This window comes from Thermothelomyces thermophilus, chromosome 3, assembly GCF_000226095.1.
Source record: "Thermothelomyces thermophilus ATCC 42464 chromosome 3, complete sequence".
NCBI lineage: Eukaryota > Fungi > Ascomycota > Sordariomycetes > Sordariales > Chaetomiaceae > Thermothelomyces > Thermothelomyces thermophilus.
In genome coordinates, this window is record NC_016474.1 from 3,760,943 (window position 1) to 3,786,881 (window position 25,939).

Below are 25,939 nucleotides of genomic sequence, written 5' to 3' on the forward strand. Positions count from 1 at the left end.
CGAGGGACTTAGTCGCATCCGCCAGATTCAGAGTATCCGCGAGGTAGAGTGAGCTGAATCTATGACCATTGTAGATACAACAAACAAACAAGCTGCTTTCCGTATACTCCGACAGTCACAATGCTCCCAAAGCCCTTAAACAATCAACGCCAACACTGCCTGTCCCGTTGCCGACCCAATGCCTGGCACCCAGCCTTGATGAGCCGCTAGAGGGAGATGTCCGCCCCTTGCCCCCGGGAAAAAAAAAAAACCAAACAAGACAACTGGCAAATATGCCGGTTAAGATGTATGAGTCCGAGATAGAATGATATGTCCAAGCTTATAGAGCGTGGCATCACCCACAGCGCCTGAACATGGCCTTCATCCGAGAGCGGAGCCCAAAACTTCCAGTCGTCAACCGAGCCCGCTGAGCCATAAGCTGGCAGTAATATTATACGGCTGTTGTACGAGATGGATCAGATATACCGCGGCCGGCGTAGAACTCCTACACCCACAACACGCTCTCGCCCCACCCATGCGAGTCGTCTACTTCCGCATCTTTGGACGCGCAAGCATGTTCAACCGGCTAAGGCTGATGCCTTTCTTCTTCATGGGGCTCGGCGTGCCGGGCGCCTGGCCGGGAAGGGGCAGTTTCCGGGGGCTCTCCAGGGTGCGCTTGGCACTGGCACTGGCGTTGGCATTGGCGTTGGCGGCGGCAACTAGACGCGGTGCTAGCAGAGCGTCGCCCTCAGGGACCTGCTCCTGCTTGCGCTTCTTGACCGCGCGCTCGGCCGCCTCCTTCTCGGCCTCCTCTTCGTCGGTGCTGACCCGGTGGCGCTTCTTGGTGGACATGCCGTGCGGGAGCGCCAGGAAGACGCTGCGCGGCGCTTCGTTCTCCTTGTTGACGCCCGAGCTGGGGGCCACGGTCGGGAAACTGCCCGGCATCTTCTCGGTTGGCATAATGGAGGGACGTACGATCCGAACGCTGGCTTGTCCAGGCGAAGAACCAAACGACGTGTTGGTGCTGCCGAAGCTGATGGTATGGTCGCTGCGGAAGGTGAACTCGCCGGGGAGCGACGGCTCAGCGGACGCAGAGTCGGATGTCTCGGCGGGAGGCGCGGGGAGTGGACGCTGTGCTGAAAGGTCCGGGTACGACACATCAGCTTCAGCAGCCTCCGCCATCACGCCATCGAGAGAAGGATAGTGCACTTCTCCTCGGGTTTGTCCTTTGCCCTGAAAGGCGCCGGGCTTGATGGGGGACGGCGAGTTCTGTGTCAGTGCCGCTCGACGCGTATCGGGCGTGAAAGCGACGCGCTTGGTAAGCTTGCGGCCAGGTGTTGTCAATGGGGCCGTGGGAAGCTCCTTTTGTGGGCGAGCGGGAGCCGGAGTCTTTGAAGCAAGGGCTGAAGGCAGCGGCAGGGCGCTCCTGGGCTTGGATGCACCCGCCTTGGCACCACGGAGCATCGCCTTGACCCTATCAAACGGGCTCTTGGGGCTCTTGATCTCTGCAGTCTCGGAATCCTTCTCGGTGACCATTCTCACAGTGGGAAGATTGTTTGTGGTAGCAGAACGAGGGATCCCGCTGAGTGCAGCTTTGGAAGGCGACTTGGCCAACGAGGCTTGGCCGGGGGTCTTGATGCTGGTAGTCCTAGCCAGGGACGATTTGGTCGGGGTCATCAATGCGGCGAGGGATCCCTTCGGACGAGGAATGCCCGGCCCGGCAGACTTGGGTACCGGGATCGAGCTCCCTTCACCCGCCGTCGGGCGCTTGCTCGACGTATCTTCGTCGATGTTCTGCCGGGCCCGCTTAGCGGGGACCACGGGCTCTTCGGCGGCGGTTGTTGACCTAGTCCGTTTGGTGGCAGTAGAAGCAGTAGCAGCAGCAGCAGCAGGAGTAGGAACCCTTGGTTGGTTCGTTTCCGGCTCGTCGAGGTTCGCCTTTGACTGGCTCCGCTTGACACCTGCCTTGAGCGAAGTCACACGGCCTGGCTGGGCTCGGAAAGCTGACGGGTGGTTTTCGATTGAGTCCATCTTCTTGAACTGTGCCATATGAGCCGCGCTAAACCGGCCGGCTTTCCCTTTGGCTTGGGCAATTTTGCGACCGGCAATCTTCTCTTCTTCTCGCTTCTCGGCTTCAAGCTGGGCCCTCGCTGCCTCCTTGTGCTTCTCGGCCTGTTCGCGAACTTCTACCATCATACGCTGAGCTTCGGGGCCCAAACCCAGATCATTGTTGAGCGTTCCGCGCGTGACACGGAAGGTGAACTGCGATGAAGGCATCGTGACGCGGGAAGGCGTGGTTTGAGCTACTGCGGGAAGATTATCGTCGCGACCGGTGGTGGGCTTGATGTCGGTGAATCCGAGACGCAGCCCGGACGACGGGGGAGCCATAGTAGGGCGAACTTTGCTAGGATGCATCTCCGACAATGGTGGCTTGATGGGAGATGAACTGCTGGGAGTTTTCGGCTCTCGAGCGGGAGATGACGCGGCGGGTTTGGCGGCATCGGGCGCGCTTTCCGGGACGCTCTCGGGAGCGGCGTCCGCCGGCTTCTCGTCATGTTCGGCATACTCGGCAACGGAAGATAGAGTGGGTGTCTCAGAGGCCTGTTTAGATGCCTACAAGACAAGATATGCTCGTCAAAAACCTGATGTTGGGTTTGGGATTTTTTTTTTTTGTTTTAGGCGTAGAGAACGATTGCGTACCTTTGCGAGGCTGGCCAGGCGCGCAGAGCGGCGCGCCATTGTGTCGGCAATTGGTGCAAGCACACCGAGATCAGTACTCGACTCGGACGATTAAATGTTCAGGAACCCAGACAACACCGGCAACTGGTCGAAAGAAAGGTGTCGTGGTGTTGGAGTTCAATTGTCGAGCTTGTTGGTAGCAAGAGCGCGACAGGGCATGCGCGATCGGTGGGGTGACGTATATTTCGTAGCAGATCTGCTGAAAGTAAACAAACCGGGAGTTTTATTTTCGAAGTTCCAATTTGGGTTGCAGTACAGTGCTCCAGTGGAGACCTACACATATGATCGCACTGTCCGACCCTAACCCCCCGATCCTAGAAAACTTGTTGTCGATAACTCCCAACTTCGATCATCTCTTCAACTCTGTTGATGCAAACTGGCAGCAAAGCCTGCCCCGAGTCACGTCGTCGTGGCCGAGGACGAGGCCACGAAGGACATGATCAAACCTAAAAAGCGTGATCCCCCGAAACGACAGACCAAGATTTGCCTTAACGCCGCTTGTCGGGAGGAGATCCCTCTCCCGCGCTCCCCGATGATCATCAGGCTCAACCAATCCGTACACTATAACAACACTACGTTCCATCAGCAACAACCTATTACGCCTGCAGCACCGCACCGCTCCAATAGCGGCATGTTCGTAACGGCTTTAGAGCCTGACCAATCTGGTGATCAATTCTGCAAGAACCGACATTGAACAATTGTTACACGTCGTGTTACACACAAGGGAAGGGAATGGTCGAGTTTATTGTCTCCTACGATATGGGGCGTTGAACACCGGCGACAACCGGCCTCTGCCCTTCGCACCGCATCTGGCCGCTCTCGTCACAATCACAGACGCGGCATTTCTCGGACGAGGGCTACGTCTTTCCTTACCGATCCTTCCTTGAAAGACCCTAGGAAGTCCCCTGAGATGCAGTATCGTGTTGAAGAATAACGGCCGTTCGGGATAGCTGGTCGGTGGCAGAGCGGACTTGCCAGCTTGGTGACGGGGTAGAGCAGTCTCGAAAGATTGACGTCTGCCGTCCTACCTATGTCCATGAGAGGCCAATTACTTTTTGGCCTTTCCTCCCTCGGCTTCGAGCGCCATTGTGCTTGGATAGCATGGAAGCTGCACGGTTCTGGGGCGAGCTACGAAGTGCAGAACAGTGGATATACGTCCGCACGTAGGTTGCAGTGCACCTGACTGCTTATTAACCAATGCTCTCCAAAAAAACTGTCCTGTCATACCCTCAGTTGTGACGCCCCTGCTTTTCTTCACCAGGAGCATGCCATGCAGGCTAATTATTACTCCACAAAGTGTGAGCCTGGAACGAGATGGTGACACAACGCTACGAACACAATAAATGTAGGTACTTGCCCAGTGTTTGCTAAGAGCAGGGCTGCGTCGTTCGTCATACTCATCATACAGCGCCATCTTTCGTTACTCGGCAGTGTTGAAGATTGCCGCGAAAATTCAACCTACAGCCTGCTTCGTCACCAGTATTCACGTCTTGCACCGGTCAATTCCGCCCTGGCTCCATGAGCGGCTGCGGGGGTCGCCGACGGACTGGTGAAGTACCCTTCGTTTCACGCTGCTCGTGGCGTGTTGCCAAGGCTTGAGACTGGGCGTGGTCCTCTCAAAGTTTTCCCAAGTCACCTGAGCAAGCGGCAGAGTACAACTCTGTACTTGCAGCCCATGCTGTCCCTTCCAGATCAGCGCTGCAAAGGCGACTGGCAGCGGCCACAAGCTCTACCTTACCAGATTGGGAAGGGTTGGTGCGCATCCAACAAACTGGAGACGACCGATGTCGGCCTGTGCATCCGATGGGAATTCGGAGCCCGCCCTGAAGAGTATACCTTGCCAATGTCTTCCGTACTGCGGTACAATCCATTTACAGGGCATGTCGATTGGAGATGTCTGCGAGTCTTCGTTAAGTTGCACAGTACTGCAAGTTCCAACACCAACCGATCAGGTATGCGTGCGCATTAGTTCCTCGACTCGGTCTTCGAAGTGTGGGACAGCAGCATCTTCACATTTAAGCGACAGACTGAAGCAGAACATGAAGCCGTCACCGCTCTGAGGGGTCAGGGGAATTAACAAGGCGAAATATCCTCTCCATGATTGTTGAGATTCCAGCCTTTTTGGCCTTGTGTATCGAGGACAGTTTTCGGTCCGTTGTTGATGGGACCCGTAAGACGGGGTGCCTGCCAAGTTGAATTTTGTTGTGGTTGTTCCATTCTCTCTTTACACAGTAGTCATCGAGAAAGAGTTGTTCATTTGGCTAGACAGTACTCCGGCGAGTTCTGGGCAATGTTCCTCTGTAAGCATCGAGGTGGCCCACCACTTCGACTGATCTGGATACAGATTGGCATTAACAAGCTAGAGGAGTGCAGGCACCACCGTCAGCACTTCAATGGAGGCAACACGGACTTAATCAGGTGACGTTGCTGGACCTGGTCCGAACCAGTCCAGGTTGGCGAGCAAGTCTATCCCTTGAATACATGATGAGGCGCATGGAAAGGGGTGGATCCGCCCGAGTTCTATTGTTTTTGTGCAGAGCATATCGCCTCCGGCAAAGGAAGCTTTGACAAAACAGTGTTTTTGGCCGCAAAATCTCCACCCACAGTGTTGGCCCAGGCATGCCAGGCAAAATGAATGAAGCAAGACGGGTCGTTATGTTGGAGAGAGACTTTCAAGCTTTGCCCGTGCGGGGTTCACAGCTCGACAAAAGCTTTCCCACCAAGGCAGCTTAATCAATCTGGCAGCTGAGCCTCCCCAAAAGGCTCTGGAGGTATGTTCAGTACATCACGCATACAGCCGATACACGTCGCTTGTTGGACACATTCTTCCACCCATGCTCAAGTGTCTTGCATCCAGCTTCATTCCTGTTGATGGCCTGCTCTTTAAGTACTAGTACTTGGAGCGATGCGAGGGAAGCCAAGCCAACCACCGAAAGTTTGAGGAAGGAGCTCTACGGCTGTCGTCTCAGTCGGGCGGTTTCTGGTTTTAGCGTGTTGTTCCATCTGCTCCTTTTGCTGCGAAGTCAAGGCAAGCGATGTATGGAGAATGGTTGTGTGTCCAACACCTCCTGGCGGTGCAGAGGAATGCGGTTCAACCTCAGAAGGGATTGAAGGCGATTGACGCACCGCCATTGGCCATGTGCATCCCATTGGCGGGCGTGCCACATGGGGAACTGTCCGCAAAGCACCTCGGCCCTCAAGCAGTCCTCTCCCCTTGCTCCGAACTCGCACTTACCACCTACCGAAGACAATGTGGCAGGTAGGAGCGGCATTGAATTGATTGGACTGCATGCACACACGGCCGAAGTTTCCTTTCAGAACCAACACACAAAGCGAGAATGACCATACGCCCAGTGGCGCCTTCTAACCCTGGGTCCTCGCCCCTCGCTCTCAAATCGTGGCCAGGTCTATAGCCAAATGAACCCAGGCTCCGGCCTGTTTGCAGCATTTGGCGAAAGAAAAACGCCCACGAGATGAAACTCGGGAGGTTTACCCCTCATTTGAGCGGAGCTGTGCGCTATGCCCAGGGGTCGATCGACTCGACTAGAAGGGAGCCGACTGGTACTGCACTTTCCGAGAGAACGGAACCGCAACGTGGTGTGCATAATAAGCCCAGTTAGTGCTTCCCTCAACTAAGCCAACGAATCAGCATTTTTCGAGTCTGGATCCTGCGACCGGCGACACCACCCTTCGAGGAGCAGAGGAGGATATAGACTCGAAAAAAATTCGAGGCTGCAGGTCGACTGAACGGGCCCTGTTGTCTTCTCGCGCTGCACGACATGTGGGCGTCTTCTCCAGGTCACACTGCCCGTCTCCGCGCTCCCAGTGGGCTTGAACAAGTGGGGACCGGGCCACAATCGGCCGAGCGCACAACGTCGGTAAGCGGATCTCGAAAGGTGAGAGAGTCAGACATGGGGGTTCCGGGAGGAACCGTATGTACGGACTAGTTAATGTCATTCGAGCTGCCGGCACGAGAGCGATTTGCGCGGACGAGTCCCGGACCCTAAAATAATGTAGCGTCTGGGTCGCGGACATTAACTTCCTTTGGGAGGGCTGAGGCCGCGGGCAGGAAAATGGCGCAGGTGGGAAAGCGCCAATTCCTGGGCGAGGACCTGGCTCCGAGGAAAAGGAATCCAGGTGACCTGGGGGACGCCTGGCTCAGCCCAGAAACAGAGCCGGGGGGAGGTGGCAGCACCTGGGCTATTTGTCTCTGCGCAAGCCCCCGGGCCTAGTGACGGTCTGCGGACCCCTCCCACTTAGGGCGGCATTAACATTACATAAAACCCTCCGTTTTTTCCTTTCCCTGACACACACTCGACCTGTCAACGACCTTCCGCTTATCTCTGACCCTCCCAAAAGTCACTCGACAATCTGGTTTTGACACACAGAATCCGGGGAAAGCGCCTCGATCCTCCAGCCTTGCCTTATCGCCGGGGCCGACCACAGACCCGGTCCCAGACTGCCGGATCCCGCAATCGCAAACTGTTTTCCCAGATGACGCACTGATTGGTACTGCTCCCCCGGTTCTGAGATCAAGCACCCCAGGCGGTGCGTGCGTTCGGAGTTTTTTTTTTTTTTTTTTCTGGGATCGCGTGGAGAGACAGCAGCAAGCCGCTGCCGTCGTGCTTGTTACGCAAGCCAGAGCTCAGGCGGTTGCAGTGCTTCGACACTCGCATCGCACCGCTGCTGCTGCCCCGCACAGAGGCAATCGGCCGCTGTCGTCTGGGTAGCGCAGTCGTGGTGGTAGCCCTTAGGATAGCTGTTGGCACCCAAAGTTAGAAGTCTCCTGCCCAGAAAAGCCCGCCTTCCACCCATCCAAAAAAAGGGGCTTGAGAAAGCTCTCTTCCCTATTTCCTTCTTCGGACGATCCAGGATATGTCCGATAAAATGTCTGTCGACAAAAAAGATCCGCCCAAAGAAGAAACCGAAGAGTCAATGGGGTCAAGCCCGGAGGGAGAGGTTCCCGCTGCGCCGCCGCAGCAACAAACCGAAAATCAACAACCTAAACGAAAAGGGGGTCGCAAGCCGGTACGTCGATGATAAGAAAGTTACGCGAACAGGTGGCCCCCCCTTCTTGGCCTGCCCCATAGTGGGCTTGCCCCAAGGATTCCTATCTCATCCTCATATCATTCCCGAGCGCTCACGCATATGCTAATGCACTTGGCAGATCTATGCAACATCGGAAGAGAGAAAGCAAAGGAACCGCCAGGCACAGGCGGCCTTTCGAGAGCGTCGGACGGAGTACATTAAGCAACTCGAAGAGGCCATCCGAACTCACGAGCAGAACCTGGCCAACCTTCAGGCTGCTCACCGCCATGCCGCAGATGAATGTCTCATGTTGCGTTATAAGAACTCGCTGCTAGAGCGCATCCTTCTTGAAAAAGGTACCATTCTCACACCCTCTTAGCCGACCGGCTTTACCCGTTCAAGGGATGCACCTGCATGTTTATGTTAAACCTTGACGATGCGCACTGCTAACTCACAATTCTTTTATCAGGCATTGATGTGCAGGCCGAACTTCGCGCCAAAACCGGAAGCCCAAATCTTGGCCCGACTCATGTGCCTCAGAACTTGGTGCAACCGCCGCCAATTCAACGGACCGTGTTGAACAGACACCACGCTCGCAGGTCGGCGTCGGGCATTGCGCCCAAAATTGAGCCCGGCGTCCCCGTGTCTCCGTTGCCGCCCCCGATGCAATCCCATTCTTCGGCCCTGTCACCTAAGAACCGACCTACCCCGTCGTCTCATTCAGCCTCGCCAACAGGGACGGCGTCCTTTGGTTCCCAGCACGCCCCGTCACCCGCTGGCTCCGACCACGTGAATGGACAGGTTCGGCAATCGATGACGCCCATGACGGGGATGAAACCAGGGCCATCTCACCTTAGCCCTGCTCATGGCCTCCCAGGACCTCGACAAATGCAGGTCCCCGGTCTTCAACAACACGGGACCAACAGCGGGCGAGGAGGTGTCGCCGGGACTTCGGCTCCATTTTATCCATCACCCTCCTTCCAGAATCATATCGAGCAGCTCGGCAAGTTGGCCCGTCCCATTCCCCCCTCTCACCTGCCCGTCTCTTGGAACAATGTCTCGTCGGCGGAGGTATTAATACGCCGAATACAGAGCAAGAATACGATGCTGCTGCCGATATGATGGACGATCCTGGCGATACCCCGGATACCCCAAGCGGACCTGGTCCTTATCCTGGTCCTCCGTATACCGGCGAGTCACAACCACTCTCGCTGTCGTCGCCGGTTACGACAGGACCACCTGGAAACCAGCCCCTTGCCGGGCAGTCACCGATCGAAAACGCCGCTCATACGCAGAATGCGACGTACCCTTCCATGACTCAGCTGCTAGACCCGAACTACGATTTCGATCCATTTGGTTTGAGCGCAAGCATGGCGTTCCCCACCCAATTCTCGTTCGATACCAGCAACATGAGATAGAGAAACGAGTCGACAGATTCGCCAGCAGAATGCTCCGTCGATGACCCAAGTGCGCCGACACAGTCCGGCAATCGATGCTCCTCTTACGGAGCCAGCCAGATTGTCTCGTTCTGCAGCCCGACACTGCAGTTCGATGTCGGAGTGTGCTAGGATAGCCAGCCCGAGAGAGGAAACTGAGTGAAAGGCCAGGGGAGAGGATCCAGATATCCAACCCCATGGCAGCCTCACCTGTTTCCTGGGATAAGCGGATTCGGCGTCCGGCATTAACACTCGAGATACCCAAGGGCACTTTTACATCGCGCAGCAATACTGGTTTGGCTAGAAGAACGACATAATTAGCCCTGTACATCCTCGACTGACGAAGCCCGAGCAACACACGAACGTTGGTCTATTGTCTCGACCACGTCGATTGATGTCGGAAAATAAGAAGCACATAATACCCATTTGTTAGGCGGCATATATGAGTTGCGTTTTCTATGCTCCCCCGGTATGGCGCTTGGGAGCCGGTTTAGGGGAGACAAAAAAGTTTTGCTTTTGGACACGGAGTTTGATGAGGTGCGATAATCCAAAGAACGATTTCTTGCACGGTGGGACAGCATGAACACGGATCATGACGGCCGATACTTTACGACACCCGTCTTGCAAGCGACCGGTAATGCGTGTCTAGGCGGCTTCGGCGACGCCCTTCTAGGTATCTGACTGATTGCTTGCCCCGGGAGCAGGCTGCTTCCGCGGTTAGTGGTGGTCATTGGAAGTCTAGTCAGGAGGATGGCTTGTCTATAGGAAATGCAACGAGGGGTCGGATGTCGAGAATATATTCCGCTCTACACCTCCTTTGGTCTTCCCTCCTACCGGTTACTAAGGAAATGTCGCGTCAAAGTGAGGGTGTTTTATGTTTTATGTTTTTTTTTTTTTTTTTTTTTTTTTTTTTTTTTTTTTTTACGCTTCTCCCCTGCTTGAGAAGTTCACACCCCGTCGTGAATCCCAAGCTCCGAAACCAAGCGGTAGCGAAGAACTCTTGATAGTTGAACGCATGTATCTCGCACCTAGCGAGGTGCTGGAGGTAGGCTGGTTTCACGCCCGACACCTTTTCTCTGTCTTCAGAAGAACAACAGCCGTAGTATTTCCACATCTGAAGAAGGCGACGAGGCCAGACGACGAGAGCCAAGTTCCAACGTCAGATGCCGAACTAGGTCCGTATAATTTCAGGAGCCTAGAGATTACATTGCGTCATTTCAGAGTAGTGAGGTCCTGGATTACGTGCATGAGTTTGATACGGGCACAACGCTGCAAACATCAATGGTATTGGTTTCCAATTCAAGATTCGGACCCTAATCAACATCAACGTCAGTCTGTTTTGAGATGTATAGAGTTGGCGGAGAACATGAACCGCTTATGTGATACGGAGCTACCAAATGGGATGACGCCCGTCAACGAAAGGGCACCATTGTTTTCGTGGGCGATACAAACAGAGATCATTCGGTAATCGTTCAGGATTCCACTCAACGTTGTGTCTTCGATTGTCCAGTCCAGTACATACATCAACGGAGCCACTTTTGCTGCTCTTGCTTGACCATGTCGCGGCGGCGAGGCAGCGGGCGCGCACCAAAAGGCAAAGCAAGCTGGATGCTACCCCTCGCTCGGTTGTTATGACCGTGGTGCAACGCTCTGCCGGTTCCCAAGCAACAAGGCAGTCGAAGCCCTAACAAAAAGAACCCCGCGCACTGAAATTTCAAAAAAGGAAAAACATCGGCCTGCGCATTGTGGTGGGGCAGCAAGCGATCCGTGCAGCACCTCTCCGGGCGAATTGGTCCAAAGCAAGGCAGATGCTCCAATTCTTCTGCTGCTTGTCACGACCTAGGCGAGGAAGCAGAAAATTCCGTCGTGGACCACCACCGGAAACAAACAAGCGCACTGAACCAGGGCTTGTCCTGCTAGGTGCTCGTTTCACCCACCGATTTCCCCCCTCCATTTTACCCCATCTAGAGCTTGTGGTTTTCTCAATCTACACGCCTTGACGGGCGATAAACCACAACGGCAAGATGTCTGTCGCCACCAAGGTGCGTTTTGCTCCCCGCCTTGCTCACTGAAGCAAGCTTCCCTGCCTTCGCCTTGTGGTTGATCTGCGCGCGCGCCTTGCTTCCTTACGCCAATCGCACAAACACAGCGACTTGGGATAGCTGCTCGTAGCTCAGGAAGTGCGATCTCGAACACAGTAACTGACCCGTCAATGCTCGCAGAACCTCTACGACCTCCTCGGTTGGTCCTCCCTCCTACCGGACGAAAACCTTCGAGCTTCAACGCCCGGTCCGACGCGATCATCAACGTCCGCATACTAACCCACTTCTCCGCAGGCAACGACATCGAGGAGGACGAGCCCCGCCCTCTCGTGAAGCCCGTCGAGAAGACCTCGACCCACACGGTTAAGCGCAACACGGATGGCCTCCCGCCTTCCAAGGGCCCGGCCACCTCCGGCAACCGTCGGGGCGGCGCCAAAGTCAGCGGTAACGAGGCTGGTTCGTCATCCACCGGATTACGCAGGCTTCAACCTTGTGGGCGTATACTAACGGCTAGAGAAGTCTTCCGCGATCGCGACGCTGGACGGGAGTCCAACCGTGCTAAGCCCACGGACGCGCCCCAGCGTGGCGGTCGCCGTGGCGGCTTCCGTGGTCAGTCATCATATTTCGTACATCGGCCAAAGGTCGCGAACTCGAAACTAATGCCGAATGTGTAGAGCGCGGTGATCGTCGGCCCTACAGGAGCGCTCCTCAGTAAGTTTCCTATTCATGACTCTGTTCTTGTCGCCCGCTTGTTAACAGTCTCCGCAGCAGCAACTCTGAAAAGCAGGCTGAGAAGTCCTGGGGCGCCGCCGAGGGCGAGTCCGAGCTGAAGGATGAGAAGGCCGGCGCCGAAATCGCCGAGTCCGAGAAGAAGGCTGACGAGGAAGGTGGCGAGGCCGAAACCAAGGAGGAGGGTCCCGAGGAGAAGCAGATGACCTACGACCAATACCTCGCCCAGCTCGAAGAGAAGAAGGTTGACGCCGAGCTGCGGGTGCGCAAGCCCAACGAGGGCGTCAATGACTCTAAGTGGAAGGATTTCACTCCCCTCAAGAGGGATGAGAACGAGGACTACGTCCCCAGCACCGGCGGCAAGACCAAGCGCGAGCGTGAGCGCAAGGCCAAGCAGTACATTGAGATCGATAACCGCTACAAGGAGCCTGAGCGCCCCCGTGGCGGCCGTGGCGGCCGTGGCGGTGCCCGTGGCGATGGTGGCCGTGGCCGTGGCCGTGGTGGTGCTCCCCGCGGCGGTCGCGGTGGTCGCGCCCAGGAGGCCGCGCCGATCGACACCAACGACGAAACTGCCTTCCCCAGCTTGGGCGGCAACTAAATTCGCACAAACTTTGAACAACTCCGCGGGAACCGGCCACTTGTTCTTGTTCCCTGGGATTGCGGAATCAACGGGGCAATGAAGGATATGGGATTGGCGGGAATCGGCATGTGCATTGGCCGCGGATCACACCTGGTCTTCTGGAGCAATACCTTACCGCGTCAGGAAAGGTTAAACCACTGGCTCACGATACTTCTCCCAAAAAAAAACAATGAAAGTTTCTTTTTCTCTTCAAACGAAGGCTGGCCGTTGGGTTTCTCACAGAATTGCCTCAGCGTGCGTTCCTCACAATTTTGTTGGCCGCTGGAGAAGGTGAGGTGGTGAGGAGGGATTGCCGCGGAGCTTCCCCAGTGGCCATATCTGGTATCCATGTACTGTATTGATAAAGCCGGCTGATCTACAGCTTCCACCTTCCGCCGTTCTGAGCTTGGCAGTTCCGAGGAAGCAGTGCTTCGAATGCCGGTGTGCGACTGGCTTGTGAGTGTCAACACCGACATATTTGTGTTTAGAGATGGGTACGATCGTCCATGCCGTTAGTCTAGAGCGTGGGTCCCGATTGACGGCGCAACATTGGAAGCGTTGGTTGACAGCTGCCGTTGGGAAAGAGGGGAGGGGTAGAGCAGCTTGGACTCTCCATGATGTTGAACCCAATAAGATCCAGACTACCGAAGGACCTATCGTGGGACTCGAAGAAAGGGATTCATTCCTCACCGACGTGGTCCGCAACCGACGTAGAAAGCGTTCGTGCTTAGTTGTTCCTACTATCCAGACCTTGCGATACGAAGAGTGAGAGATGATCGCTCGGGCACTGGGCTCGACCCGAGGAAGCGGTTTATTATATATACATCAGCAAAGGTTAGTCGCCCGAGTCTCTTTGGTCCTCACAGCGTAACACGCGGCTGGTAACGCTGCACGGTATTAATTTAAAACACACGGCATTCTGTCCAGACCTGACCTGACTGCTACAGTCATCGGGGCTAGAGTGTGAGCAGCCTCCTCCTCCTAGCGCGGACAGCTCGCGCGAAATCAATACCGAGACACGCCGCCAGCAGCAGGCCATTGAACATGGCCATCAGATAAAACGGCGCGCCCGTGGACCACGAGTCGAAGAGGTACCCTCCGAGCTTGGTCAGCAGCAGAATAGCGGCGCCCCCAAACCACGAATACACCCCGGCAACCGACCCCTTCAAGCTCACGCGTGAAACGGTGTCTCGGGGCGGCGGGGGCGGATTGTCCAGCAACGGCGCAGTGGCATCACCGTCTTCGCCAGCCGTAGCTGCTTCCACTAATATCTCCTGATCGCCGTCCGGCCGTACCAATACATTCACTACCTCCACCTTTAACACCCCTTTCCCCAACGACCCCAAGCTGCACACGATCGCTCCAATCTGGCTCACCCCGAGAAAGGCGGCAAGCAGGAACACCACCGGACTCCCGCCACGCCCCTTGACATCCTTGAATTCCGGGCTCCTCAGCATGGGAAACGCGACATAGCCGAGGATGCCAAACACGGCCGCGACCACAAGAGGCCAGTGGAACCTTTCCGCGGCGCCTCTGCGAGAGGAAAGGTACCCGAACAGCGGCGCACAGATCAGGCCCACGAGCTGGGCGACGCCGGTCAGGACGGACGCGAGCACGTAGGCCTGGCGGCACTCCTTCTTCAGCTCGGGGGAAGGGTCGGTGGGCGAGGCGCCCCGGCAGAAGCCGTGGCCGATGAAGTAGGTGTTGACGTAGAGCGGCACGAAGAGCGAGATGGCGACGGTCGAGGCGCGCGCGACGAAGCCTCCGAGATAGCCGAGCGTGATGTCCGGATCGGTGACGCCGAGGTGCAGGGCGCGGAGGAGGAGGTGGCGGTAGGGGAGCGGCTTCTATCAGTTTTGGCAAGGAGGTTAGTTCAGTTGATTTCCTCGGAAAGGGTGTGGGTCAAGGAGAAGGACCCCGCCATCGTTTTTCTTCTTCTTCTTCTTCTTCTTCTTTCTCCTTTCTTCTTCTCTCCCTCTTGGTCTTACATTTCCGAGGGCGGTTGAGCTAGTGGAGGAGGTCGGGCCGTGAGCAGCCGACCGTTTCAAGCCGAACAGCATCCGGAATCCCTTGGCTTCTTCACCTCTTAGGCCGCGTAGACCAAAGAAGACGAAAATGGAGACCATGACGGCAACGAGGCCGACGACGTAGAAACTGTATCTCACGGCGTTCGCGAGAGTGACGCCATCGATGTGGCTAAACCGGGCCGGCAAAGGGAGGAATAACGACAGCGCGACAAGGGCGCCGCAGCCGGTGAAGAGCCCAACATAGCCCGCAAGTGCTGATGGCTTGCCCGTGCTTTGAGAATCCGTGGCCGGTTCCTCCTCATCCGAGGGAGGGTGGTCGCCGCTGTTCCGGAAGCGTTCGGGTGTGATGGTCGCCTCGGAATCGACCGAGAGCGCGACACTCGATCTATCTCTCGGCATGGATGACTCGCACTCTCGTCCCGCTGCTGCGTCGGTCTCGTCGGTCAACGAAGGGAGGATGGCAGTAACCATGGTTGCTCTACAGACCGTACGTGCATCAGCACCGCGCACTGAATACATATATATACATACTCTTCGCTCCCAGGAAGGATGCTTACGCTGCGGTCGCGCCCACGGCAAAGAATATCCTGGCCAGCAACAACTGCGGATAGACATTGCGCGCCTGGACAAAGAGAAACAGGGAGAGCCCAATGACGGTGTATCCGAGCACCGCGACGTATCGCACGCCCAGCCGGTCCGAGATCAGACCCCAGATGGGACACGCCACGAGGGCAACGACCTCGTCGACGAAGCCGAGGGTGCCCACAATGTCGCCGACGCCATCCTTGACGCCGATCAGGTCGGTGATGACGAACGAGACACTACTGTTGAGGAAGACGAGAAACGCGATGCTGAAGAGCGATATGCCCAACAGGTATGCCAAGGCCTGGAAGGGCGTCGTCGATGCGGAGAAGGGTAGCCGCCGCAGCAGCCCCTGGCCCGACGTCATCGGTGGTGGAGGAAGACAGAGCAGGGCCCTTGTGCATCAATTAGAACAAAATGACCCTGGCGTGACACTGCTTCCATTGGGATCCTTCTAAAATCGGAGTATCGGATGTCCCAATGGAAACGCGGCACACACTACACTACGGATTACCCAGCCTTCGGTTCAGAGGTTCCGACCGGCTGTAAGCGGGGCAACCGGGCGGCCCCCTGTCTCTGGCTCACGGCAGGGCCATGAGTGCCCCGCATCCGCTATCAAGACCCCCCTGTGACCCACCGACGTCGGAGTCAGTTTTCAGGGCCGCCATCTCGATTTTTGAAGATTAGTTATGGGTTCACCGCTTTCCTTCGTTTTCAGGCTCGGCGGGCATTGCAGCAAGTGGGTTGTCAGCGGCTAGAAACGGGTCGTCGGCGCGAGGTGACCACAAGCGCTTTGCTCTTCCTTTCCGTTCCCTTCCCTTAACGCTCGCTATCCCGCTTGTTTTACTCTGTTTCTGTTCTATACTTGTGTGCGATATCCCAGAGGACGAGGATAGTCATCACCAACATGTCTGCCTCCCTTCCCGGTAACCGGCCGCTTCCCGAGTCACAGTACGACCTCAGCACGTACTGGGGACGTGTCAGACATACTGCTGGCATCACGGATCCGAGGTGAGAACATTCAATGGGTGTGAGAGGAGGGGTAGATGCGCCGGTGTGTATCCTCCTGCTTGGTACCCCCGCCAGTCTCTGCGCAAACGCCGGATAGGAGACCGGTCGGTTTCTGGGGCGCATGGAGGCCATTGGAAGAGGAACTCAAAGTCCCGGACAGTTCGTTGACCTTCTCGCTGCCAGGACCCTCTTCGTTGGCAGAGCCGGCCTCGAACAAGCCAAGAATGCCTTGATCGCGTACAAGCAGGGGCAAATACCGTCCATGACGCCCGAGCTATGGCGGGCCAAGAAGATTGTCGACTCGACACTGCATCCGGACACGGGCGAGCCGGTCTTCCTGCCCTTTCGCATGTCGTGTTTTGTGCTTTCCAACTTGGTCGTGACGGCAGGAATGCTGACCCCGGGTCTTGGAGTACGTTTCTAAACTCCTCTTTCTCTCCTACCTTTCCCTCACCTCTCGCCATTCGCTGACGACCACCGCTATGCATAGAACCGCGGAACGATAGCCTGGCAAGTCGCCAACCAGTCGCTCAACGTTGCCATCAACTATTCCAATTCGAATAAGTCCTCGCCCCTCTCCTGGTCCAAGATCGCCCAGTCCTACTTCCTCGCCGTCACCGCTTCCTGCTCCGTCGCCGTCGGTCTCAACAGCCTTGTTCCGCGCCTTAAGAGCCTCTCTCCCTCGACCCGCCTTATCCTCTCGCGCCTGGTGCCCTTCGCCGCGGTCGCCAGCGCGGGTGCCCTCAACGTCTTCCTCATGCGCAGCGAGGAGATGCGCACGGGTATTGATGTATTCCCTGTCAGGCCGAAACCACAAGAAGCAATCGAAAATGGCGACGCGCTGCAGACGGGCAACCCAGTGGTGGCAGCAACCATGACAACGTCGGAGAAATCTCAAGGCAACGATGACGGCGCCGCGGAAAAGAGCTTGGGCAAGAGCAAGAAAGCCGCCACGATCGCCGTCGCCGAGACGGCGGCCAGCCGCGTGTTCAACAGTTCACCCATCATGGTGATCCCGCCGCTGGTGCTGGTACGCCTGCAGCGTACCGCCTGGTTGCGCAAGAACCCGCGCTACACTCTTCCCGTCAACCTGGGCCTGATCCTGGTCACCAGCTATGCCGTACTGCCACTCGCCCTGGCCGCCTTCCCGCAGCGTCAGCGACTGAAGGCCGAGAGCCTGGAGGAGGAGTTCCATGGCCGCGGTGGGGAAGGCGGGTTGGTAGAGTTCAATCGGGGCATTTAGACTGCCGGACCACTGGCGAGTCTCGAGTTCTGCTTGCAGTCTGGAGGCTCATGGGGCAGTTGTCGTGCTCGCCTGGATAGCTGGGTTACAATCCTCCTGCTGCACAGAGCCTAGCACGGCGCTCTGCTTGGCATAGCTTAGGAGTTTGAGTCTGGAATGGTTTTGGGTCAAGGGTGTTTTTGTTTTCTCAAGTGTAGTTCAGAGGATAGAGAAGGATTGGTGCTGTCTGATTGGATCATCAGGAGAAGGCGGGTCCTAAACGGCCAGAGACGGAAGTCAAAATCAGCGAACCTCGTGCTTCAAACCCGAGTCTTTTAGGAGCTCCTGGTCACACCCAGGTTCGACCTGGATACTGAACCGGGTTCCGTGTGATAACCATCCTAGTGAAACAGCTTCTCAGGGTCCTCTGAGTTTTGGGGGGGCGGGCGAAGCTGTCAGAGCCGAGTGGGGATGTAGAGGCTTTCGAAGTGCAGGTATTCAACTCGAACAAGAAGGGATGGGTGCAACCTCAGCGACCGCAAATCTGGCAAGCAGGATTTTTGGTCATCTCGCTCCCAGCCGTGGCTTAAATGCGTCGCAGCACCGTCGCCTTTTTTTTTTTTTTTTTTTTTTTGTTCCAGAAAAAGATGAACTGCGCGTTCGACTCGCTCCTCGGCTTACAAAACTCCCACCGGCTCAAAGATGGTTTGTAATGGTGGTCACAACAAAGAGTAGAAGGTAGCAAATGGGACATTCCGCAGGCGAGGAGAACAAAAGGGTTTAGTTGGGTGGTACTGGTGCCCCCGAGCTCCCGGCCATGATTGCTGTTACAACTGGAAGGGACGGTGCAAGGTGGTCCATACGACTCGCTTTCCTCGGGCGGTCGGATGTGCAGGCACAGGCCAAGATGAGGTCATCACACGCCTGGTCAGTTTCCAGCACTACCTACACTACCTACACTACCTACCTTACCTACCTTGCATGGAGTTCATCAACCACCTTCCTCCGATACTCTTTATCCCTTGCGACTCACGCTTTGCTTTCCATGCCGGGTAGGAACAGGACTGCGTTTGGCCGAAGCTGCCCGCCTGCCAAAGGGAGAGAGGAGTGCCCAGGGTAAGCCTACCAGTACATACAACCGGCATACACGTGCTTCGTAGTCCTAGTTCTTCTGTAAGCGTCGATTATGTCGACTGCTGTAGCGTAAGGGAGAACCGTGACTTGGAAAACTACGACGCATCAAGCGCTCATCCTTAAGAGGTAGTTACCTGCCCGTTTTCTTTCGTTCACATTTTAAACGCGCTGAACTGTTCTGCGCTGTCGTGTTTGCTCGAAGTACCCTGTATGTATGTATGTATTTACCAGCACGGACCGTAGATCACTTGCTCTCGCTACCAACCACGCAGCGAGGGTTTATCCGTGGGACAGCAGCAACAGCGCTTGCTTGCAGCGGCGGCTGCAGCGGCGGCCGCCAGATAGCATGAACGCCAATGAAAATGAATTCACAGTAGGCTCCTAGAACAAGATAGCATTTTGGCAATTATGTACATACATATTACAGTTTGTGGTGCTTTGCTTGGACTTTGCCATATCCCGTGGTCTTCGGGAGGGGAGCAGACCCCTCATCAAGGGCAATCGGTCAAGGCATCCATGTACAGGCGCCGCTCATGGGTAGCATCTTCTGCGCGGATATTAATTCCCACAGCCCCTTGTTTAGCGTCTCGGATCTAGTCTCGTTTTCATCCTGCTGATACATAGTAGTGTGCCTCTTGGTACACTAATGTACGGTGCTCCATTAAAGGATTGCAAATGCGCAGGAAATCTGGCTACTTCTGCGCAAGATCAACAATAGGTTCAGTCCTCCTATCCGCGATACGGAGTATGTCAGATGAAATGTTTAACTCTTATGGCTGGCAACAAAATACTGTCGCGCGGTGGCAGGGAATTCAAGCCCGGGTTTGCCTATTGTGGTGTCGCAATTGACTCGTGAGGTGGTGTGGATTGGGTGGTTTGCCGACTTCCCACAACTTGGCTTGGGCCCGCTGAGGAAAAGAGGAGAGTCAACAAGATCTACTGTGTAACAATCACCGTCAAGGTCTCGTAGCATGGCCCGCATGCGAGGTGCAGTCGATAGTAGACAGATCACCCGACAAACGACTTTGGCAGCAACCATCAGTTCCATTTGTGGACTGTTTTCTCATCGACGGGTTTCCCCGGAAGACATGAAAAGCGGAGCAAGGACTGATTCAAGTGCTGGCCCACTAGGCAGGCAAGATTCACTCGGCCCATGTCGCACTGTTTGGGGATGTCCAGAGAAGCCCCGCATCGTAGCGAAACCTGGAAGGGCCCACCGCGATCTTCCAGTGGCGCTTCCTCCGCTGGAATGCTCGAACACGGCGCTGTTGGGGGCTGCGAAGAAGCAGGGCCACCGGTGGTCTTACTACGCTTCAAGGGGACGTGAAATGATCTCGCGCGCAATCACTCGTGATACTTAGAACACGACTTTGGCAGTCAGCCGCCGTCATCAGGCCAAGCTGGAGCACGGTGCCAGGCGCTCATTATGGCCACGGAGTACTGTATGTACTGTACATACATACACGTAAATACATGGGTTTTCACGCATCAACCTCAAGTACCTATCTGCCTGCCCTACCTACACTAGAAGACCGAGAACGCGGGCGAAAGCGGCGATTCGGCTGCTGAAGTACCCTGTATAGCACCTTCGGAGGCTCCCATTTTCGGGGACAAATCGTCTTCCATCGGATCCCATGATACCGCCCGAAATTAATGCATTTCCCATTCTCAACATTCCCGCAAAGTGGTTTTGAAATGCCTTTTAAGATTAGAAACTTGAGCGAAACCTGGCTCCCTGACGGCGCCGCCGAGCGAAACATGATACGAGTAGTGCAGACCGTAGCAGCCTTAGGCAGTCGCGCAACCCTCGGCGGCCACAGTGGAAATCCGGTTCTGGTTTCGTCAGGTCCTGCCAGGCTCTGCCACGCACAACGCAGCGTCGCAGCCCAGCCCCAGAGAGCACACAGACCACCCACTGAGAGGGTTCGATTTGGGCCCTGCTTGCCTCCCTCCAGCGAGAGACGGCCTTGGGCCGGGCCAAGTTCCAGCTTCGTGACATTGACGCTTTGCTTCATTTTTCTCCCCTTTCTCGCCCCCGGACGAAATCCTGTCTCTAGAAGGACAAAACCTCGACTCGGGCCTTTGTAGAACAAATGCCGAATACTCTGTCGACACGGTGTTGTTAGCACCCTAAACTGAGCATCACGCCCAGGCTCCCTAGAGCGGGACGGAGAGACGAATCCCAATTCGAGACGAGACGGATAGTTCCCCCGGCGCCGTCATTCACCAGTCAGATTCGCTGGGGCTAGTCGTTTATCGAGCCAGCGACCACCTCCGCGTCCCGAGTCCTCTTTCCCCTTCCACATTTTCCACCACCGCTTCTGGTCCCCACGACCACTTCCCCCCGCGGGTCAACCCAGAGAGCGATAATGTCGACGCCTACGACTGCAACGGCAACGCTGCCTCACTACAACCCGCACCATTTCCGCTATTCCCATCACCAGCACCAACACCAGCACCAACACCAGCACCAGCACCAGCCCCAGCCCCAGCACCAGGCGTACCCGCAATCAAATTCGTCTGCGTACCGCCCACCGAATCCAATTCTTCCTCCTGCCAGCCGCCTGGCCTACCCATCTCCGGGCTACTCATCCGCTGCGAGCCACACGCCGGGAAATGGCGTAGCCGCAGGGCCGCCCGACCACGCGAGACTCGCTCCGCACGAACCGGCTGATGGTGATTCCCGACTCGACCACCTCTACACGACCATGCCAGCGGCTCCAGCGGCCCAGCCTCGGGCAGAGCAACAACCACCCCGCAAAAGAAGGCGATCGAGAGAGCCCGACTGGAAGGCCTTTTACAAAAATGGTTTACCCAAAGAGATCATCGTCATCGAGGACACGCCCGAGCCAGAGCAACCGGATGCGGTCGCAGCCGCTTCGCAGGCGCTGACAAACGGCCGACAACACGCCGCTTCCAATGGCGCACCCGGCTCCTCGGCCAAGAAGCGGAAACGGGATGATGAGCCGACACCCTACGATCCCGTGCACCATAGTGCTGCCATCGGCTCCCATACCCCAAGCAAGTCCACTGTCGCGAGCGACCGAACAAACTCGGCCATCCACACCACGGCAGCGACCTCGCTTGGCTCGCTTTCGTCGAATGGCCAGAACGGCCAGTATGAATACGATTCACCAGCGAGCCAGAGGCGAAAGAGAACGACCCGTCAGCAGATCGCCAACGAGGCCAGGCGTCGCGAGGCCGCGGGATGTGTTGATGCCCTCGCACACTATCGACCGCCTCCCTTCCCTCCCAAGAAGGCTCGCGACGTGCACATCAAGGTTATCCCGGATGTGAGTAGCCCGGTTCCGGAACCGCTTTGCCAGTGACAGGCTGCTGACTACCACCTAGCCTCCTAATGCCAAGAACGTCCGCGTCGACGATGACGACGGCCACTATATCGTGGTCCCGGATAACGATCTGACCGATAGGTGTAAGTCACCCCTCGGCCGTTTTCAATGCCGCCTAGGCACCCCTAGAATCCAGAGACTGATAGACCTCCCTTCACAGACAAAATGGTCAAGCTGCTCGGGCAAGGCACGTTTGGCAAGGTCGTACAAGCCAAGGACAAGGTCACCAACAAGTTCGTCGCCATCAAAATCATCCGGTCTGTACAGAAGTACCGCGAAGCCAGCAAAATCGAACTCCGAGTGCTCGAAACGCTTCGAGCGAATGATGAGGAGAACCGGAACCGGTGCATTCACTTCCGAGACTGTTTCGACTACCGCGGGCACATCTGCATTGTTATGGATCTGCTCGGCCAGAGTGTGTTCGACTTTTTGAAGAGCAACAATTTCGTGCCCTTCCCGAATAGTCAGATCCAGAACTTTGCCCGCCAGCTGTTGACCAGCGTTGCCTGTAAGGAAACTCTTCCCAGACCTCTTGGGGAAACGCGTGTTGACCTTGGCCAGTTCTCCATGATCTCAACCTGATCCACACGGACCTGAAGCCGGAGAACATCCTTCTCTGCAACAACGAGTACCAGACGTTTACGTACAACAGGAAGATCCCGTCGGCCAGCACCAACAACAGCAACCGCCAGGCTACCCAAAGAAAGGTGCTGCTCGACACCGAGATTAGGTTGATCGACTTCGGCTCGGCAACTTTTCAGGACGAATATCACTCATCAGTCGTGTCTACCCGCCATTACCGGGCGCCCGAAATCATCCTGGGGCTGGGATGGTCTTTCCCTTGCGACATCTGGAGCATCGGCTGCATTCTAGTCGAGTTCTACACCGGCGACGCCCTGTTTCAGACGCACGATAACCTCGAGCATCTGGCGATGATGGAGGCCGTCGTCGACGCCCGGATCGACCCAGCGCTCGTCCAGCAGGTCAACAGGATGACGAGGAACGGCGGAAACCCCGCAGCCAAGTGCGTGCCAACCACCCACTCTCCCAGTTTGTTCATGGAGATTAACGGATCCTAGGTATTTCAAGCGTCTCAAACTGGACTATCCTCTGCCAGAGACGACGCGCGCATCTAGAAGATTCGTCAAGGCCATGAAGCGGCTGCCGGTTGGTGTCCTCTCTCGCATCTGTCGTGATGGTGAGCCGCTAACATGTTTTGTAGGATATTATCCCCCCAACTACCAGGTTTCTGCAACTGTTCTTAGATCTCCTCCAGAAGATCTTTGTCTACGACCCCGCCCGGCGCATCACCGCGAAACAAGCTCTGGCGCACCCCTGGTTCCGCGAAGTTGCGCATCCCGACGACGGAACCGAAGCGGCGCGAATCCGTGCCGAGAAATTGAAACTGCGGGAGCAGCGGGAGCGAGAGCAGCGGGAGCGGGAGCTGTCCGGGACTACCCTGGGTCCGTCGGGCGTAGACGAGAGGTCGGTAAGGAGGTGAAATCAGATGCAACAAACGGCAAATGATCTCTGCGGAACAGCCCACCATGCTTGCTGTATCAGCGAAGCGGGGGGAAATGACGATGGCATGTCTCCCTCAAGTTCGGTTCATGATTTTCCCCCTTTTTTACTGTGTCACCACCTATTCGCTCCTGGTGGGGCTGCAAATATGGGATGGAAGGGATAGGAAGAGAGGTTTCAGTATTATATTATCCATCACAGTTCGCGTTTCGTTGGGCAAGGCATCATAATGAATCGGGTTGGGGGGGGGGGGGGGGGCGCGGGGGCGAAGGGGCGTTGATTCGACTCTGATAGAAACGTGGCCGTCATCATACCCAGGGCGAGCAGCAAGCGAGGGACGGACGTATATATAGGCGTGACACCCGGCACTGGCTTGAATGCGATGATCGATATTGTTTGCATGGCGGCACGCACTCATGGGACCCGAAGGTTCTCTCTTCTTAGAGTAGGGTCTTGTCCTTATTTTCCCTGGCCGTAGTGAATGCCGGGAAGGGGCGGGAGGCAGTTAGATGGCTTGTCTTGTTCAAGGTCCCCCCCCCCCCCCCCCAAAAAAAAACCTCCCCAATCCCCCTTTGTTCTGTTACTAACTTGGCACTCAGGCTCCTCCAAAACAAACCAAGGCATTGTTTGTGAATTCTGTGCGGTCAGTAGCAACAGAACATTGTTCATCTCGCGGCTTTTTATTCGTATTCCGTGTTCTGTCTCAGAAGGAAAGATTCTCCGGATCTCTCTGGCTGTTGAAGGAGGCGCCGACAACATCATGAACGTTCTTTGTGCCAGAGATGCTATATATGGCTTCGTTTTTGGCGCCACTCCACGGTCCGCTACCTTGACTATTTATCCTTCGTTCGGAGGGGCGGCCTTCCTTCTCAGGTCCGGCAGCAACGGGACCTCTCTATCCATCCGTCAAGTCAAACCCGACCAGAAGACACCTCCGCCGCCGCTGAGCAGGTTGCCGACGGGAGGACCATGCAAGAAACCATGCCACCACCTCGTCTCCCAGCAGCCCCGTCCAATTCAGACCACGCCATCCGCGACCCTCTCTCTCGCCTCCCGCCCTCGGCCCTCCTCCAGTTTGCCTCCTTCCTCCTCTTCCCGGAACCCCGGCACCCCCTTTCACCCCGGACCCCGGTGGCGGCCGGGGTCCTGTCCCGGCTGGCCCGCGCCCTCCGTGAGACTCGCAACGCAGGCGGCGATAACTGCGGCGACCACGGCGACGGAAGACAGCAGCAGTGGGGAGAGGAGGAGGAGGAGGAGGAGGAGGAATATGGGGCTCTCTGTCCGGCGCACGCCGGGCTTGACGTCGACCTGGCGCGCTTCTGTCTGCGTCTGGTCAAGGTCGAGGTCGGGGTGCGGTGCGATGTCTTGAGGGCATGGGTTAACCGTCTGGGTGCGAAGGGAGTCGGCCCTGTCTCTGCTGATGGTTACATTCCTTCTTCTTCTTCTTCTGCTTCTTCTGCTTCTCCTCCTCCTCCTCCTCCTTTACTTCCTGTTGTGGAGGGGGAGATTAAGGGGAATAGGAGGTGGGAAGGGGAAGGGCACAGAGAGAGGATGGGAACGCTGGCTGGGGTCCTGAGCGGCATTGCGGGCTTGTTTCTGGGGCGCGCTGAGTGGGAAGAGCACTTCGTGGCCGGGGGTATCGGCTGGTGTGAAGGGCGCGTGCTCGAGAAAGCCGAGAGCCGGTGTCCGGCGTGTGTGCTGGCTGTCGTGGGGGGCAAGGGGGAGGTACTGGTGGCATTGCGGGCGAATGCCTCGGGGAGGGCCAAGGGAAAGCAGCCGAGGCTGTTGAGGCTCGTGGATGCGTGGCTGCGGCTGAGGGGGCCTCGGGAGGAAGCGAAGATGAAGGCCCAGAGTGATGCGCTAGCTGAGGAGGTGAGAGAAGTGAGGCGGCGGATGCGTGCGAGGAAGGTTGAGAAGAGGAAGAAGGGGAAGGAGGCCGGGCCGCACCATGATAGGGAGAGGGGCCAGAGCAGACATCGGGGTGGGTTACCGGCGGGGACCAAGTTTGTGCGTGGCGTGCCGATTCCGCATGTCAAGCTTCACCATGACCACCGCTACCACAACAACTCTTACCCCGTCAATATCGGGTTGGGCGATACCGGCAACCGGGCACCCTCGCCGTCCCAGGACGATGTAAGGCGGGGAGAAGACAACAACCTGTTCGCTGTTGATCTATCTCCGCCGGCCTCTCCTTCTTCCATCGAAGACGACGACCAATCAGCCGGTGAATATATCCCCCCTCACAAGTTTTGGTATCAGCAGGGCAGAGCGGGCATGCACGGATAAACACCATGGCCGCCGGGCAAGCCAGCGGTTCACGGAGACGACCTGGGGAGACTTACTTCCGCATCTAGTGTGCGCTCGACTAACGGGCCACCCGCGCTGCCGAGACCTAGACTTGGTGTATGAAACCCTGACGTGAACTAGATGCCATCGATGGTTACTCAGGGAGAAGAAAAGCGGATTTGGAGGGAACTCAACCTCCGCCCTCCGCCCTCGGGCAGCTGTGCCGTGAAACAG

The 25,939-nt window shown here is 56.6% G+C and overlaps 7 protein-coding genes across 7 annotated transcripts; 5 read left to right on the forward strand and 2 right to left on the reverse strand.

Moving 5' to 3' along the window:
* Positions 1-288: 288 nt before the first annotated feature.
* Positions 289-2,937, reverse strand: MYCTH_2305293 (uncharacterized protein). Its single transcript, XM_003663339.1, has 2 exons — positions 2,680-2,937; positions 289-2,592 (listed from the first exon to the last, which is right to left on the reverse strand). The coding sequence occupies exons 1-2, from the start codon at positions 2,716-2,718 to the stop codon at positions 526-528; spliced, it is 2,106 nt and encodes a 701-aa protein (XP_003663387.1). The 5' UTR covers positions 2,719-2,937; the 3' UTR covers positions 289-525.
* Positions 2,938-7,605: 4,668 nt separating this feature from the next.
* MYCTH_101394 (uncharacterized protein) lies at positions 7,606-9,164 on the forward strand (the record flags this gene model as incomplete). Its single annotated transcript, XM_003663340.1, has 4 exons — positions 7,606-7,746; positions 7,886-8,102; positions 8,216-8,761; positions 8,839-9,164. The coding sequence occupies 4 exons, from the start codon at positions 7,606-7,608 to the stop codon at positions 9,162-9,164; spliced, it is 1,230 nt and encodes a 409-aa protein (XP_003663388.1).
* Positions 9,165-10,985: 1,821 nt separating this feature from the next.
* On the forward strand, positions 10,986-13,036 carry MYCTH_2315354 (uncharacterized protein). Its single transcript, XM_003663341.1, has 6 exons — positions 10,986-11,224; positions 11,405-11,423; positions 11,519-11,680; positions 11,744-11,833; positions 11,899-11,935; positions 11,993-13,036. The coding sequence occupies exons 1-6, from the start codon at positions 11,207-11,209 to the stop codon at positions 12,549-12,551; spliced, it is 885 nt and encodes a 294-aa protein (XP_003663389.1). The 5' UTR covers positions 10,986-11,206; the 3' UTR covers positions 12,552-13,036.
* Positions 13,037-13,164: 128 nt separating this feature from the next.
* MYCTH_2305305 (uncharacterized protein) lies at positions 13,165-15,674 on the reverse strand. Its single transcript, XM_003663342.1, has 3 exons — positions 15,157-15,674; positions 14,561-15,077; positions 13,165-14,419 (listed from the first exon to the last, which is right to left on the reverse strand). Exons 1-3 carry the CDS (start codon positions 15,546-15,548, stop codon positions 13,529-13,531), a joined length of 1,800 nt encoding a protein of 599 aa, XP_003663390.1. The 5' UTR covers positions 15,549-15,674; the 3' UTR covers positions 13,165-13,528.
* MYCTH_67016 (uncharacterized protein) lies at positions 15,659-17,736 on the forward strand. Its single transcript, XM_003663343.1, has 4 exons — positions 15,659-16,192; positions 16,376-16,604; positions 16,683-16,991; positions 17,040-17,736. Exons 1-4 carry the CDS (start codon positions 16,089-16,091, stop codon positions 17,433-17,435), a joined length of 1,038 nt encoding a protein of 345 aa, XP_003663391.1. The 5' UTR covers positions 15,659-16,088; the 3' UTR covers positions 17,436-17,736.
* A 3,041-nt stretch (positions 17,737-20,777) lies between these two features.
* MYCTH_2305315 (uncharacterized protein) lies at positions 20,778-23,470 on the forward strand. The gene is made up of 6 exons (XM_003663344.1): positions 20,778-21,841; positions 21,900-21,981; positions 22,059-22,406; positions 22,460-22,922; positions 22,978-23,065; positions 23,121-23,470. The coding sequence occupies exons 1-6, from the start codon at positions 20,918-20,920 to the stop codon at positions 23,397-23,399; spliced, it is 2,184 nt and encodes a 727-aa protein (XP_003663392.1). The 5' UTR covers positions 20,778-20,917; the 3' UTR covers positions 23,400-23,470.
* Positions 23,471-24,857: 1,387 nt separating this feature from the next.
* Positions 24,858-25,262, forward strand: MYCTH_2305316 (uncharacterized protein; the record flags this gene model as incomplete). The annotated part of the gene is made up of 1 exon (XM_003663345.1): positions 24,858-25,262. A coding segment is annotated over exon 1 (292 nt), but the record flags the coding sequence as incomplete, so codon positions are not given.
* Positions 25,263-25,939: the final 677 nt, after the last annotated feature.

Coding starts and splice junctions, on each gene's coding strand:
- MYCTH_2315354 (XM_003663341.1), top strand. Junction 11,681..11,743: donor AGTCAGCGGTAACGAGGCTG/GTTCGTCATCCA, acceptor CGGCTAGAGAAG/TCTTCCGCGATCGCGACGCT. Junction 11,936..11,992: donor CCCTACAGGAGCGCTCCTCA/GTAAGTTTCCTA, acceptor CAGTCTCCGCAG/CAGCAACTCTGAAAAGCAGG.
- MYCTH_2305315 (XM_003663344.1), top strand. CDS start 20,918: ATGTCGACGCCTACGACTGCAACGGCAACGCTGCCTCACTACAACCCG. Junction 21,982..22,058: donor TAACGATCTGACCGATAGGT/GTAAGTCACCCC, acceptor CTCCCTTCACAG/ACAAAATGGTCAAGCTGCTC. Junction 22,923..22,977: donor GGCGGAAACCCCGCAGCCAA/GTGCGTGCCAAC, acceptor AACGGATCCTAG/GTATTTCAAGCGTCTCAAAC.
- MYCTH_2305293 (XM_003663339.1), bottom strand. CDS start 2,718: ATGGCGCGCCGCTCTGCGCGCCTGGCCAGCCTCGCAAAG. Junction 2,593..2,679: donor GCCTGGCCAGCCTCGCAAAG/GTACGCAATCGT, acceptor CTTGTCTTGTAG/GCATCTAAACAGGCCTCTGA.
- MYCTH_2305305 (XM_003663342.1), bottom strand. CDS start 15,548: ATGACGTCGGGCCAGGGGCTGCTGCGGCGGCTACCCTTCTCCGCATCG. Junction 15,078..15,156: donor GCCGTGGGCGCGACCGCAGC/GTAAGCATCCTT, acceptor TACGGTCTGTAG/AGCAACCATGGTTACTGCCA. Junction 14,420..14,560: donor GCTCAACCGCCCTCGGAAAT/GTAAGACCAAGA, acceptor CAAAACTGATAG/AAGCCGCTCCCCTACCGCCA.
- MYCTH_67016 (XM_003663343.1), top strand. CDS start 16,089: ATGTCTGCCTCCCTTCCCGGTAACCGGCCGCTTCCCGAGTCACAGTAC. Junction 16,193..16,375: donor GCTGGCATCACGGATCCGAG/GTGAGAACATTC, acceptor TCTCGCTGCCAG/GACCCTCTTCGTTGGCAGAG. Junction 16,992..17,039: donor CGGGTATTGATGTATTCCCT/GTCAGGCCGAAA, acceptor GACGCGCTGCAG/ACGGGCAACCCAGTGGTGGC.